The following is a 14,644-nucleotide window of genomic DNA, read 5'->3' on the forward strand; positions in this document are numbered from 1 at the left end:
AAAAGCGTTTGATTGTATTGGTTGGAATTATCTTCACATATCATGGAACTTATGGGCTTTCACTCCAAATGGATCAAATGGATAATGTCCTGTCTCAATTCAACATCCATCTCGGTTCTTGTTAATGGCTCACCATCGCAACAATTTTATCCGAAAAGGGGAGTAAGACAAGGAGACACACTCTCTTCTTTTCTTTTTATTATCGCGGGAGAAGGTTTGAATTTTCTATTAAACGAAGCTTCCAAAAATAAATTGATAAAAGGCGTCTCGGTAGGGAGCAATAATATTGAGGTTACACATCTCCAATATGCGGATGATACGGTTATTTTTGGAGAGTGGAGCAAAAATTCGGTAAAGAATTATCTTAAAATCCTTAAATGTTTTGAAGATCTATCGGGTTTGAAAATTAATTTTAATAAAAGCTCAGTGTTTGGAATTGGTACCTCAAAGGATGAACCTACTTCGCTAGCTTCATGGCTTGGATGTCAAGAAGGCAAATTACCTTTTACATACCTCGGGTTACCAATTGGAGCTAAAATGAAAAACAACAATCTTGGTCCACGGTTATTGAAAAATTTGAAAAAAGACTCTCGAATTGGCGAGCCCGAACCATCTCATACGGAGGCCGTTTGACACTCATAAAGGCGGTACTCTCTAGTTTACCTCTTTATTATTTTTCTCTTTTTCTTGCCCCATTCTCAATTGTAAAGAAACTAGAAGGTTTAAGACGTAATTTTTTTTAGGGTGGTAACTCGGACCATAACAAAATGGCTTGGGTAAAATGGGATTTAATTGTTCAATCTTATGATTCGGGCGGGTTGGATGTTGGTTCCTTAAAAAATAAAAACTTAGCTCTTTTAGGTAAATGGTGGTGGCGTTTTTTTTAATGAACAAAATTCTTTTTGGGTTAAAGTTATAAAGAGCATATATGGTCATTCGGGTGGTATATATGACTCGGAAAATTCGAACTTAAAAATATTGGATAGACCGTGGGCTAATATCATTCGAATTGGAACCACCCTGAATAGGTTAGGGTGTATTTTTCTAATTCTTTTGTCAAGATTGTAAGTCAAGGAAAGGATACATGCTTTTGGCTAGATAAATGGATGGGTGACGAACTTTTAAAAGATAAATATCCGAGGTTGTTCAGGCTAGAAACTACTAAAGATGTTAAGATTGACAATCGAGTCTCATGGACAACCGAAGGAGCTCTTTTCGACTGGAAATGGACTGCTTTGCCACGTGGATAGAATGCTGCTGATCTGCAGAACCTGTTGTAGTGACCCAAACTTTTCCATGTTTATATATATTAATTGAGATTGATATTTACATGATTAAATGATTCCAACATGTTAAGCAATCAAACTTGTTAAGACTTGATTAATTGAAATATGTTTCATATAGACAATTGACCACCCAAGTTGACCGGCGATTCACGAACGTTAAAACTTGTAAAAACGACATGACGATATATATATGGATATACATATGGTTAACATGAGATTATGATAAGTAAGTATCTCCATAAGTATATTAACAATGAGTTATATACATATAAACAAGACTACTAACTTAAGGATTTCGAAACGAGACATATATGTAACGATTATCGTTGTAACGACATTTAAATGTATATATATATGATATATCATATTAAGATATATTAATATATCATAATATCATGATAATATAATAATTTAACATCTCATTAGATATAATAAACAATGGGTTAACAATATTAATTGAGATCGTTAACTTAAAGGTTTCAAAACAACACTTACATGTAACGACTAACGATGACTTAACGACTCAGTTAAAATGTATATACATGTAGTGTATTTAGATGTATTAAAATACTTTTGGAAGACTTCAAGACATATATCAAAACACTCGTACTTAACGAAAATGGTTACAGTTACTTTCCCATTCTTTTCTTCCATCAAGAATTCTAGTCGTATTCTTACCCGTATTATACACAGCTTCAAAACGTACTTACTATGAGTATATACCAATAGGAACTAGCATGGGATTCCACTCTTGATTATGTCATGTATGACTAATCAATTTTAACTTCTACCATGAGCTAGTCAACTAACTAGAACTCCTTTTAACCCCACTCACCACTCATCATTCACTCCATTTCACTTCCAATTCTCTTTCTAATTCTCTCTCAACACATACACACTATTATGAACGTATTTTTCCAGTAGTTAATCATCATCTTCATCAAAAATCACTTCAAGAATCAAGCTATAATCATCATAGGAAGAACACTTCAAAAATCCCTTCAAGTTTACTAATTTACTTCCAAGCTTTCTAATCCATTCCAAGTAATCATCTAAGATCAAGAAACCTTTGTTATATACAGTAGGTTATCTTTCTTATTCAAGGTAATATTCATATTCAAACTTTGATTCAATTTCTATAACTATAAACTATCTTAATTCGAGTAAAAATCTTACTTGAACTTGTTTTTGTGTCATGATCCTACTTCAAGAACTTTCAAGCCATCCAAGATCCTTTGAAGCTAGATCATTTCTTGTAACTTCCAGTAGGTTTACCTACTAAACTTGAGGTAGTAATGATGTTCATAACATCATTCGATTCATATATATAAAACTATCTTATTCGAAGGTTTAAACTCGTAATCACTAGAACATAGTTTAGTTAATTCTAAACTTGTTCGCAAACAAAAGTTAATCCTTCTAACTTGACTTTTAAAATCAACTAAACACATGTTCTATATCTATATGATATGCTAACTTAATGATTTAAAACCTGGAAACACGAAAAAACACCGTAAAACCGGATTTACGCCGTCGTAGTAACACCGCGGGCTGTTTTGGGTTAGTTAATTAAAAACTATGATAAACTTTGATTTAAAAGTTGTTATTCTGAGAAAATGATTTTTATTATGAACATGAAACTATATCCAAAAATTATGGTTAAACTCAAAGTGGAAGTATGTTTTCTAAAATGGTCATCTAGACGTCGTTCTTTCGACTGAAATGACTACCTTTACAAAAACGACTTGTAACTTATTTTTCCGACTATAAACCTATACTTTTTCTGTTTAGATTCATAAAATAGAGTTCAATATGAAACCATAGCAATTTGATTCACTCAAAACGGATTTAAAATGAAGAAGTTATGGGTAAAACAAGATTGGATAATTTTTCTCATTTTAGCTACGTGAAAATTGGTAACAAATCTATTCCAACCATAACTTAATCAACTTGTATTTTATATTATGTAATCTTGAGATACCATAGACACGTATACAATGTTTCAACCTATCATGTCGACACATCTATATATATTTCGGAACAACCATAGACACTCTATATGTGAATGTTGGAGTTAGCTATACAGGGTTGAGGTTGATTCCAAAATATATATAGTTTGAGTTGTGATCAATACTGAGATACGTATACACTGGGTCGTGGATTGATTCAAGATAATATTTATCGATTTATTTCTGTACATCTAACTGTGGACAACTAGTTGTAGGTTACTAACGAGGACAGCTGACTTAATAAACTTAAAACATCAAAATATATTAAAAGTGTTGTAAATATATTTTGAACATACTTTAATATATATGTATATATTGTTATAGGTTCGTGAATCAACAGTGGCCAAGTCTTACTTCTCGACGAAGTAAAAATCTGTGAAAGTGAGTTATAGTCTCACTTTTAAAATCTAATATTTTGGGATGAGAATACATGCAGGTTTTATAAATGATTTACAAAATAGACACAAGTACGTGAAACTACATTCTATGGTTGAATTATCGAAATCGAATATGCCCCTTTTTATTAAGTCTGGTAATCTAAGAATTAGGGAACAGACACCCTAATTGACGCGAATCCTAAAGATAGATCTATTGGGCCTAACAAGCCCCATCCAAAGTACCGGATGCTTTAGTACTTCGAAATTTATATCATATCCGAAGGGTGTCCCGGAATGATGGGGATATTCTTATATATGCATCTTGTTAATGTCGGTTACCAGGTGTTCACCATATGAATGATTTTTATCTCTATGTATGGGATGTGTATTGAAATATGAAATCTTGTGGTCTATTGTTACGATTTGATATATATAGGTTAAACCTATAACTCACCAACATTTTTGTTGACGTTTAAAGCATGTTTATTCTCAGGTGAATATTAAGAGCTTCCGCTGTTGCATACTAAAATAATGACAAGATTTGGAGTCCATGTTTGTATGATATTGTGTAAAAACTGCATTCAAGAAACTGATTTCGATGTAACATATTTGTATTGTAAACCATTATGTAATAGTCGTGTGTAAACAGGATATTTTAGATTATCATTATTTGATAATCTACGTAAAGCTTTTTAAACCTTTATTGATGAAATAAAGGTTATGGTTTGTTTTAAAATGAATGTAGTCTTTGAAAAACGTCTCATATAGAGGTCAAAACCTCGCAACGAAATCAATTAATATGGAACGTTTTTAATCAATAAAAACGGGACATTTCACCTGTGCAGCAGTATCTCGAGCTTGTCGGGTAAAAAAATCGATCCTGATAAATTGCAGTGGACCATGGCAAAAATGGAATATTTACAACAAAAGAGTTAAACAAGATAATAGACGATTGCTCGGTAGAACGCTCCCCGAATTTTATCCCCACGCAAATAAACAAATTGATTCCTCAAAAAATACGGATCTTTGTTTGGCAAGCCAAATTAAATAAGCTCCCAATGCGTGTGGAATTAAATAATCGGGGAATTGATCTAGATTCATTAAGATGCCCTATTTGTGACGAAGATGTAGAATCGGTTCTTCATATACTACTCGAGTGCAAATTGGCTAAAGAAGTATGGAGTCTAATTTTTAAATGGTGGCAAGTTAAAATCAAAACCATATCAATCTTCCAGATGCTTTTGACAACAATTATCCAAAGTTAAATTCCACAATCGGCAAACGGATATGGCAAGTCGTAACATGGGTAACCGGTTACTTACTTTGGAAAAACCGTAACGAATGTGTGTTCGGGAAAAAATCTGCAAAAGTTTGCCAAATTTTTGATGAAATTCAACTCAAAGGCTTTGAATGGATTTCAAATCGATGGAAAAAGGGGAGTCTTGAATGGCATAAGTGGCTCATACTTCCAAATTCATATGATGCTTCAACGCAATCGAAAACCGGTATCGGCTGAAAGATTTATATACATCCTGTTTTTCATGAAAAAAATCTATAATTTCGCTTTTTAGGTCGATAGCAGGGGCTGCGTGCTTGAAGGCCAAGTGAAATATCAATGGATTGCTTTGCCGCTACCGTTAGGTGGTACTGTGATTCGTTTTTGTTTCGGCTTGTATTTTTTTCAAGTGCATCTTCTTGTACGCCATCTTGTTAATTCGGCTTTCTACTTCCTGTTTTCATGATTGTTTAGTTTTGTATAGGATGTATATTGTACATATCTTTTTTTCCAGTAATGAAATATATCTGCTTTTAATTTTTTTTTTTTTATATATATAATTAGAAAACTTCTTAGGTTAATTATAAATTTTAAAGTTGTCATAACATATATGATGTCATTTACATGTCGGTAAAATTCAAATTTATTGTGATAATTATCAAAATCAAAATGTAAAATATATAAAGGATGTACTAACTAAAGTAATACTGACTACTAATTGCGGAGTAGTTTTTTTCCCTGTTAGGTTTTTTCTCAACAGAACGTTTTCATTTCAAGTAAACCAGATTTCTGTTGCGTCCTGTCTCTATATTCAGGTCTGGTATTTACATTTATGCTCTTATTATTTTTGATTAATTGATTAGTTAATTAATTATTCAATCATCTGTCAACCATTTTGTGGTTTAGATGTTTTTAATCCTGCGTATTTACATAATTTTTTATTTTTTATTTTTTGTGAAATATCCTTTTCCTTCATTGCTATCTTTCAGTACGCATTCTTTTGGATCTGATCAACAGACTCAGGTTTTACTTTTAGCTATGGTGAGAACTCTACTATTTAATTTCGCAGTATTTGATTTGATTATATAAAATTATAAAATCAATAACACAACTTAATATCTGAATTTTTGTAAATTTATTGTTGTTTCATGAATGGGGGAAATAATCTTTGAGATAATGTATCATAAATTAGCTCATCTCCTTCTTTTAACACATCAAAAATCACCCATGAAAGCTTTTCTAATTACTGCATTTTTCATTATTTAGATCGTACACTATTAGGTACCGTTTTCTGCTTCAGCTGGTGCCTAGTGGTGTGTATTGTGTACATATAATGTCATAATCTAAGTTGTTTTCCACTCAATCCTACTGTCACATTATTTTAATTCAAAACATATGAAGATCACAATATATATGACGCCGATCTTACTCTATATTGTAAAGATATCACTTGTTTTGCTTTACAGCCTCAAAAGTTGGAACGTAAGAACAAAATAAACATTAACTAAACAAATTGAAGATTAAGCCTACTTTCCTATAACTGTCTCCTACTATGCTTGCAAGTTGCACCTAGTGCAGGGTAGTTGACAAAAGAAGATATTTTTTTTTTAATGATAATGACAAATTACTTAAGTTTTTAACTTCTCATTTTCATAAGCTCAGATCATTGGTATATTTTATGTTGCTATTTTTGTACGGAACCAGTAGATTGTTATTTTGCGTACATCATTTGCCTACATCTAATATATTTTCTTCATTGCAGATTCATTTTGTTCTATTAATAAGCCGGCAAGGAAAAGTTAGGTTAACAAAATGGTATTCACCTTATTCCCAGAAAGAAAGAAGTAAGGTATATACGTTTTCAGAAGTTGTAAACTATAACAAAATTCAGTTCTTTTAAACTAAATTTATCTAGCACATGCACCTTGGGTGGACTAAATCTTCTAAACTGTTTTTCAAAATATTTTGCTGATAGTTCTAATATTTTCTCTCGTCTCCTATTATCAGCATGTTTGGCAACAAGTTTTTGTAACAAGTTTTTTGGAGCTTTTAGCTTATAGCTCCTATCAAGTAAAAAGCTCCGTTTGGTTACAAGAGCTTGAAGTTTTTTGAGGGAGGGAAAAAGCTAAAAGCTAATTGAACTAGCGTTTAAGAAAAAGCTCCTAGATTTTTGTCATTTTACTCTCTATTTTAACAATTTCAGCTACCTTGCCAAACACCTAAATACATATGAAAAGCTAACAGCTTCCAACTACCAGCTAGTTTTGCCTAACATATCCTATATACCCCGAAAACATGTGGTAATATACTAATATGAATGTACTCATTTTCTTAGTTATTAGGGATACAATAACACATGTTGGTTAAATTGCTCAATCAGTTATTAACAGATCTTGATTTATATGTGCTCCATAAAAAAATGTATATTTTCCTGGCCTTCTTTTGCCTATAAGGGTTCAGTTATTGGTCTAGTTCCATAAACGTGTTCGAAATATGACAAAACAAATGTTTTACAGCCATAATTAATAGCATTGATAATCTTAAACTACTGATGTATTCCCATAACTCAATTTGTATGGTATTGTTGTAAACTATGTAAAGGTTATACGAGAGCTCAGTGGGGTGATTCTAACACGAGGCCCAAAGCTTTGCAACTTTGTTGAGTGGAAAGGATTTAAAGTTGTTTACAAGAGGTATCACTGGACTATCTTATCCTTGTATCTGCATTGGAGGTGGTAATGTTGACCCATTTACTACTGAATAGGTGGATTTTGGGATGTGTTATAACTCAAACAGGTCAAAATTGAAAAGGTTAAGCTAAAAGGATGGGTCAAATGGGTGGCATGGGTCAAACAGGTTGTCAGTTCTTCAAAAGTCAACAGTTTCATGTGGTCTGAATAGTTGTGTTTGACTGTCTTAGATATGCCAGCCTCTACTTCTGTATGTGCGTTAACGAGGATGACAATGAATTGGAGATCCTTGAAATTATTCAATATTTTGTTGAAACTCTCGATCGTTACTTTGGAAGTGTAAGTCACCAAAAGTTAAAGAATGAAATGTCATAATTACGTTTTGCTTTGTTATTTGGATAGTTGATTATCTTTCTAAATATCTGTTTCCAGGTTTGTGAGCTAGACTTGATCTTCCATTTTCATAAGGTATATTTCCTTATATCTTGGTGTTCATCTTTTTGCATATTTATTAATTTGACCTAACTTAAACTTGAGTTAAATATGGGCATTATTACTGAATGCTTCTGTATATTAGTTGCTGTATACTTTTTTGTAGTCCTTTATGCTTCCATTCCTTATTATTCATGGTGTTGTAGGCTTATTATATATTAGATGAGATATTATTAGCTGGCGAACTTCAAGAATCAAGCAAGAAGGCAATTCACCGCTTAATAGATGCACAGGTAAAAATAAAAAAATGTTAAAGCATATATCTTGGTTTGGTTGAAATGTCGGCCCACTAATTACATATGGGTTGATTTGGGTTATGCTTTATAGTTGGCGGGTCAAAGAAGTACATAACTTACAAGCCAATGGGTAAAAGAGGTTGAAAGTCATCCCAACTGAATGTATTATACATAAAAAAAACCCCACATAAGTTAATTCAAAATATAATAGAATATTACTATTATTCATATTTGACAAACTTGAGACAAGGATTATTGTAACTACGAGCTTCATTACATTATAAAATTTTGACCTTTTTACTAAATCTTCTCATTTTGCCTAGACGCATAACTTCATTAATTACACCCCATCCTACATTAATATGAAATGGGAGGAGCTTAGACTATATTTTTAGCATCGATAAAATACTGGAAAGTTTGAAGTTCTGTTTTGCTGCTGTTATTTAATTGCAGGATGCTTTAGTGGAGGCTGCTAAAGAAGAAGCAAGTACTGTTAGCTATATAATTTCACAGGTAGCCAATTGAACTTTTCATGTGCCAATTCCTACATGTATGTATAGTATTAGCCATTATTATAAAACAAGATTACCATTTTCTAAATGTCATATAATGGTGGTGTATGCAATCAATTACTACGTATTCATTTGTAGTTAACAAGCAGAAACTTGAACAGTTAACTAGTAGACTTGAACTTTAAGCGTTTTGTATAGTGCATGAGGTTATAGTATTGGAAATCGAGTATTAGTTAATTCGATTGTGACTCTACAAGAGTGTTTTATTTTTACTTCACTTGACATTCTTTACTTTTGGTTATTGATAAAAAGTCAGTTTTAAGAGTGTCTTAAACTTTTAAACTAGAGTTCCAAAAACTAGGGGTTGGCCAATGGCCCTTTGGTACATACATTAGGGGTATTTTGAATTTTGAAATATGGTTAATATATCGGAAAGAAATGGAGACTAAAATGATTAATTTAATTACCTTGAACTATATTTGAGTTGATCAATTTGTTATTAGCAAAAAGCTTAACTAAACATGTAAATAGCAGTTGCATCATAACAGAATTATAATGTTGTCAATGATCTCCTCATCGGACATCATTGTTGAGCTACTATCACCATCTTCACCGATGGTGAGCATCGACGTAATGATATCATTACAAGAGTCGGTTTGTTTTTGTTTTTTCGGGGCCTTATTTTTCTCCTATAGAAGATCGCCAAGCATCGTTACCATATTCTTCCTTGCCTTAATTACGCGGTTGAAACGAGCGAATGACAAATTGATTGGTAATGCTGGTGCGCCTCCATCATCTTATTGATCACGGGTAGTAATTTCTCTTGTTTGGGTCCTCTTTCGATCCCGAAGAAAAGGCAGCTAATTGCATCGAAGGTTAAGATCCTAAATAGCGATTGTACCTACACCATTGTTGAATCGATAAAGAATATATAAATGGATAAAGTTTTTTCTGTTCAGGCTAAGCAGGTTATTCACCGACATTTTTACAGTATAAAAGAACATATTATTCTCATTCTCCGGTGTAAAAACATATAGTTTAAAATACTCCGTATAATCTATTCATTCAATTTACCGTATAAAAAAGATACATTTTCCAACAATATCCTCTGATAAAAAATTTGTGTGATACATCATTTAAGGTCAATTTAGATGATTTAAGTGGATATATCAACACTGTTGTTAAAATATCAATTTCCATACAAATACAGAGTATTATTCTACAACATGTGTTAAGGAATTTGCTCACGACAACCTTCAATGCCGTCGTAACACGAATACGATGATTGTAATCACTTTATGATAAGTGTTATTGAAATGTACAATCATGTTTTACACCTTAAACCTTAAGGAAACTTACGACATGTTTACTTACCACTGAATAGTCTGTTTCTTTCTGTACAACTCCTAATTCAGTAAGTAAAATTGTTGTTTCTTTGTCACTTAATATGTCACTTAATCTGAAAATTGATCTATTTTTAGCAGATATGAATCAGACACTCTTCCGTAATAAGAGGCAAATGAAAACGAAGGTAAATTCAGAAAAGAAAAAAGAAGTAAACATCGCCCCTTAAAGTATTCTGCAAAATGCATATCGTTTTACAGAGAGTTGATATTTCTACTTTGTATTTTGATAGATTCACCACAATTATATGCAATGTTTCAGAAATACCTTCTCTAGTAGATACTGATATGATTTGTGCAAAGACTTCATTTCATTAAAACATTAAATATAAGATAGTAAATTTGAGTGTATCTATCACAATACAAAAATACAAAGTTAAGGAAATAAATTTCTATGTTCTCCTTCTATACTCTAGAAGAACCCTCCGGAAACCTCCGATTCCCCTGTTCCTTCTTATAAACCCTAACCCCAACTTCACTGAAACACGCCATAACCAATTCACAAAATTCGTTCTTACAAAAACCATGTTTTTCTTCTTCGTAGGTGGAGTAACTCAAGAAGTTCGTCAAGTCCTCAAACAAGAAGCCAGCCGGTGCATCAACTGCCGGTCACCGGCCGATCTCGTCGACACCAACAAAGTTTTAAAATTATTTTTTGTTCCGGTTTATCGATGGCCATCAAAAGATCAATTCATGCATTGTAACAATTGCGGTCTATTCTATCCACCATCGTTGTCCACGTCATCTCATGAGTTCCACGTGTCGAATAATCGTCAATGTCAGTTCTGTAACCGGGCAGTCGATTCTGATTTCAGGTTTTGCCCCTTTTGTGGTTCTGCTCTTTAAATTAGGATCTGGTGTGAATAGTTGGTGTAAAGTATAACTGCTCTGTAGCATTGAAATAAGCTTGTATGTGTCTATTTTTGTAATATGTTAGCATACAGTTAAAAAGTAAGAACAAATATCTATATCCTTGGTTTTCATTGTTTGAATTTGTAGACTAGTAGATTTATTGAAGCTTTTCATTTTGTATAGGCATATTAAAAATGTAGCTTCTTTTGTGGAACATGGAATTGTACTACATTCGAAGTGTACATTGTTCTTAATTAATACAAGTAAATAAAAGGATAACAATGAACCACTACTTTAGAAATGTGATGCGTGCTAAGTTTTCTTCTTGGTGTGTTCACAATACGATTGTAAGATACCATCAAGAAACTGCAGCAAGTTTCCAAAGGTGCGCTAATGTTGAATCACAACCGCTTTCTCATCTTTCGTGTCGTCTATGGTTCTTTCTCTCGTGTTTATGCTGTATTTGCCTGAAAATTATAGATAATAAATTGGGATTTAGCTTTAGTTTTAGGTATTGGTTGATGAAAACATGAGATGCTAGACATGATAGTTGATGATACTAGGAAGGTTGCTTGTATGTTTACTAGTGTCTACAACTATTTTCCTATTTTTATGTATAGACAATTATTGTAGAATCAATCACACACGATCCTCCGTCATCATTAATTAAGGTACTATTAAGGATTTAAGGTTTGATTGATTTTAACTATCACATGATCCTATTTTCGTGTTGGGGGTATAGTCTTTAGATTGATTTTAACTCTTGGCTTTATTATTCTTAAGGTATTGTTAAGGTCCGATTTGGTTTTGTGCTAATGAACAGCCTTACTCATAACGTCAAACAATTCCACAATGCCTACTTCACAATTCACATTTATCTTTGAAAGTGACTCCCCTCTAAGTCATCATTTTCTCAAACTCCCTGTGAGGCCAAATATGCAATATTACTGGTTATTACACGTGTTTTAAACATATTAAGTTAAGTAGGTCGAGATGAACTGTGGTGTATTTCAACAACATAGTAAAGTGATACATTAATATTGACTAAATTTCCTAAAAGGTACATTGTATGTGAAAGTAAAGTGATACATTAATATTGACTAAATTGTCTTTAAAAGGTACATTGTATATGAAAGGGTGTTTGAATGTTATTCAGTTTAAGCAACTAGTCTTGAGTAAGATAGTTTGATGGACTATTCAAATTAAGCCTAATGTCCACTTGATTCCTTTTCTTGAAATTTGAAGTTTAAAGCCTTCATTTTTAAATGTGAGGAAGAAACTTAATTACTTATAGTGATGATATGTCATGACATCTTTGAAAAGCGTTAAAGAAAGAATAAAACGTACCTCTTTTAGACCCAAAACTTTCTTCGACTTTGTTGTTTCTGGTGAAGTCTTCACATTATCCACCTCTGTGTCAGTCACCTCAACATCTTCCTCTACACCATATAAGGAAGAAGATGAAATATCACGTCAATCTTTATTTTTATCTAAATTTTTTTAGATCCTTTTCGCATGTTTTGATGTGTGGAACATAAGTTTACATACTTAGAAATTCAATTAATAAATAAATAGGAAAGTAGGTGTTCTACCTTTATCTGTCTCCTCTATTGGCGAATCTACAACCGAATCAACAACCTCTTGATCTGCGATGGTGATGGTTTCCGTAGACTTTTTGGAAATTAGATCCGCTATCTCTTCTTCCTCGAGATCCTTGACTTCCACGTCATCCTTCGCAACTTCTTCGTCCATCCTAGGTGTCATAAATTCAGCTTTGACATTGTTATCCTTCGCCAACTTTGTTTCCCTAGTCCCTTTCACTTCAACCGGAGCCACATTATCAGTTTTCTTCTTGTCGGATTCTTTCTTAGGTTCATCTTCTTTGACAACTTTCATGGTACCCGCATTGTCAGTTTTGGCCTCGTTATCTGCTATTGGTTTGGGTTCTTTCTTCTCTTCTATAACTGGTGTGGTGGGGGCCACATTGTCATTTGTGGTGGTATCGTGAACCCGTGTTGAGTCCAAGTCCTTAACCTTGTCATCTTCTTTCACAACATCTACCGCGTTGCCAATACTATCACCTGATACGGTGGCTACATTGCCGGTATTGACAACGCCGCCAGGTTCTATTTTTGTTGTCTTAATCTCTTTCTTTGTGTCTTCGACAACCCTACTTGTCGTTTCAACTTCGTGTTGCACCACCGACGCATCACCTTTTTCCGTGACGGTTTTGGTGGTATGGGTTTCTTTGCCGCCATCGGATTTAGATGATTTGGTGATGGTCGTTGCGGTTTCGACAGCGTGTTTGGATTTCCCACAACCCATTTTTTTCCCTTCCTTTTTTATGTGTAACAATAACAAAGTTTGGGAAGAAAAGGGAGGTGGAGAATTTGGAGAAAGAGTCAAAAGAAGAGAGAGATTGGAAATTGAGAAACTCTCTCTACCCCTTGTTACATGAGGGAATATATGTGGTATATGATGGTATAACTACTACATTTGTGGGATTTCATACATGATTACCTATTTTATGCCGAGTTTCAAAGGCAGATATCTGCAGGCTGAAACATGTAAATAACATGTTTCAGCCTGCAGATATCTGCCTTTGATAAATGTAGCCCTAAGGGTTACACTTAAGGTTTTTTAATTTAACTTTGATTCTAATATTAATGACTTGTTACTATATTAAACAAGAATATCTACTCACTTTATTTTAGAAGGTTGATTAATAACGGAATATTAATTATTTACTTTTCAATCTCTTTTAGTACGTGTAATTAAACTATAGTCACTAACAAAACTTTTGTTAGTACACTAAAAGATCCGTAAGGCATGTTCGTATATATATTTATCTTTATATTATGGTAAACACATCACACAAATTTTCATTTCATAGATTTATTCACCTAAACAAATTATTATTTATAATTTATAAACATTAACCATTTATTATTCAATAGAAAAAATATTTCTATTCAAGTTAACAAAACATTTATTTCTCCGTCACGAATGAATGCAATAGTGTAAAACGGACTAATGCAATCATGTAAAACGGACTAACGCAATATTCGTCCGTTCTACACGATTGCATCAGTATGTTTTTACTAGTTTGCGTCCTGGTTTTACTAGTTTGCGTCCTGGTTTTACTCGATTGCATCCAGGTTTTATCGATTTCATTGGTCCGGTTACACGAGTGCATACGTTTGCTTTACATAATAGTATCCGTCTCTTTTGCTCGATTGTGCAACCTGATTTTAGTCGATGTGTATTAGTACATACCACTTGATTGCTCAATCACATCTTAGTTTTACTCGATTCCATCAACCATTTTAATTACATTATTAATGGTAGAATTAATTAATAACAGAATTAAAATATAAAAAGAAAATATATACGTACATTCATTATTAAGTTTTTAGTGCATTAACAAAAGTTTTGTTAGTGATTGTATATTTTGATACGGTTTGTAAAATAATTGAAATGAAAATGGAGTAATTAATACTCTATTATGAAT

At 32.8% G+C, this 14,644-nt stretch overlaps 3 protein-coding genes across 3 annotated transcripts; 2 read left to right on the forward strand and 1 right to left on the reverse strand.

Moving 5' to 3' along the window:
- Positions 1-5,708: 5,708 nt before the first annotated feature.
- Positions 5,709-8,935, forward strand: LOC139853037 (AP-1 complex subunit sigma-2-like). The gene is made up of 8 exons (XM_071842404.1): positions 5,709-5,763; positions 5,938-5,989; positions 6,711-6,797; positions 7,550-7,641; positions 7,869-7,977; positions 8,071-8,106; positions 8,277-8,363; positions 8,820-8,935. Exons 2-8 carry the CDS (start codon positions 5,987-5,989, stop codon positions 8,889-8,891), a joined length of 486 nt encoding a protein of 161 aa, XP_071698505.1. The 5' UTR covers positions 5,709-5,763; positions 5,938-5,986; the 3' UTR covers positions 8,892-8,935.
- A 1,785-nt stretch (positions 8,936-10,720) lies between these two features.
- On the forward strand, positions 10,721-11,250 carry LOC139851595 (uncharacterized). Its single transcript, XM_071840675.1, has one exon. It carries the CDS (start codon positions 10,807-10,809, stop codon positions 11,125-11,127), a length of 321 nt encoding a protein of 106 aa, XP_071696776.1. The 5' UTR covers positions 10,721-10,806; the 3' UTR covers positions 11,128-11,250.
- Positions 11,251-11,425: 175 nt separating this feature from the next.
- Positions 11,426-13,543, reverse strand: LOC139856193 (uncharacterized). Its single transcript, XM_071845442.1, has 3 exons — positions 12,726-13,543; positions 12,481-12,572; positions 11,426-11,600 (listed from the first exon to the last, which is right to left on the reverse strand). The coding sequence occupies exons 1-3, from the start codon at positions 13,456-13,458 to the stop codon at positions 11,586-11,588; spliced, it is 840 nt and encodes a 279-aa protein (XP_071701543.1). The 5' UTR covers positions 13,459-13,543; the 3' UTR covers positions 11,426-11,585.
- Between the last annotated feature and the right edge of the window lie 1,101 nt (positions 13,544-14,644).

The sequence above is a fragment of the Rutidosis leptorrhynchoides genome, chromosome 6 (genome assembly GCF_046630445.1).
Source record: "Rutidosis leptorrhynchoides isolate AG116_Rl617_1_P2 chromosome 6, CSIRO_AGI_Rlap_v1, whole genome shotgun sequence".
NCBI lineage: Eukaryota > Viridiplantae > Streptophyta > Magnoliopsida > Asterales > Asteraceae > Rutidosis > Rutidosis leptorrhynchoides.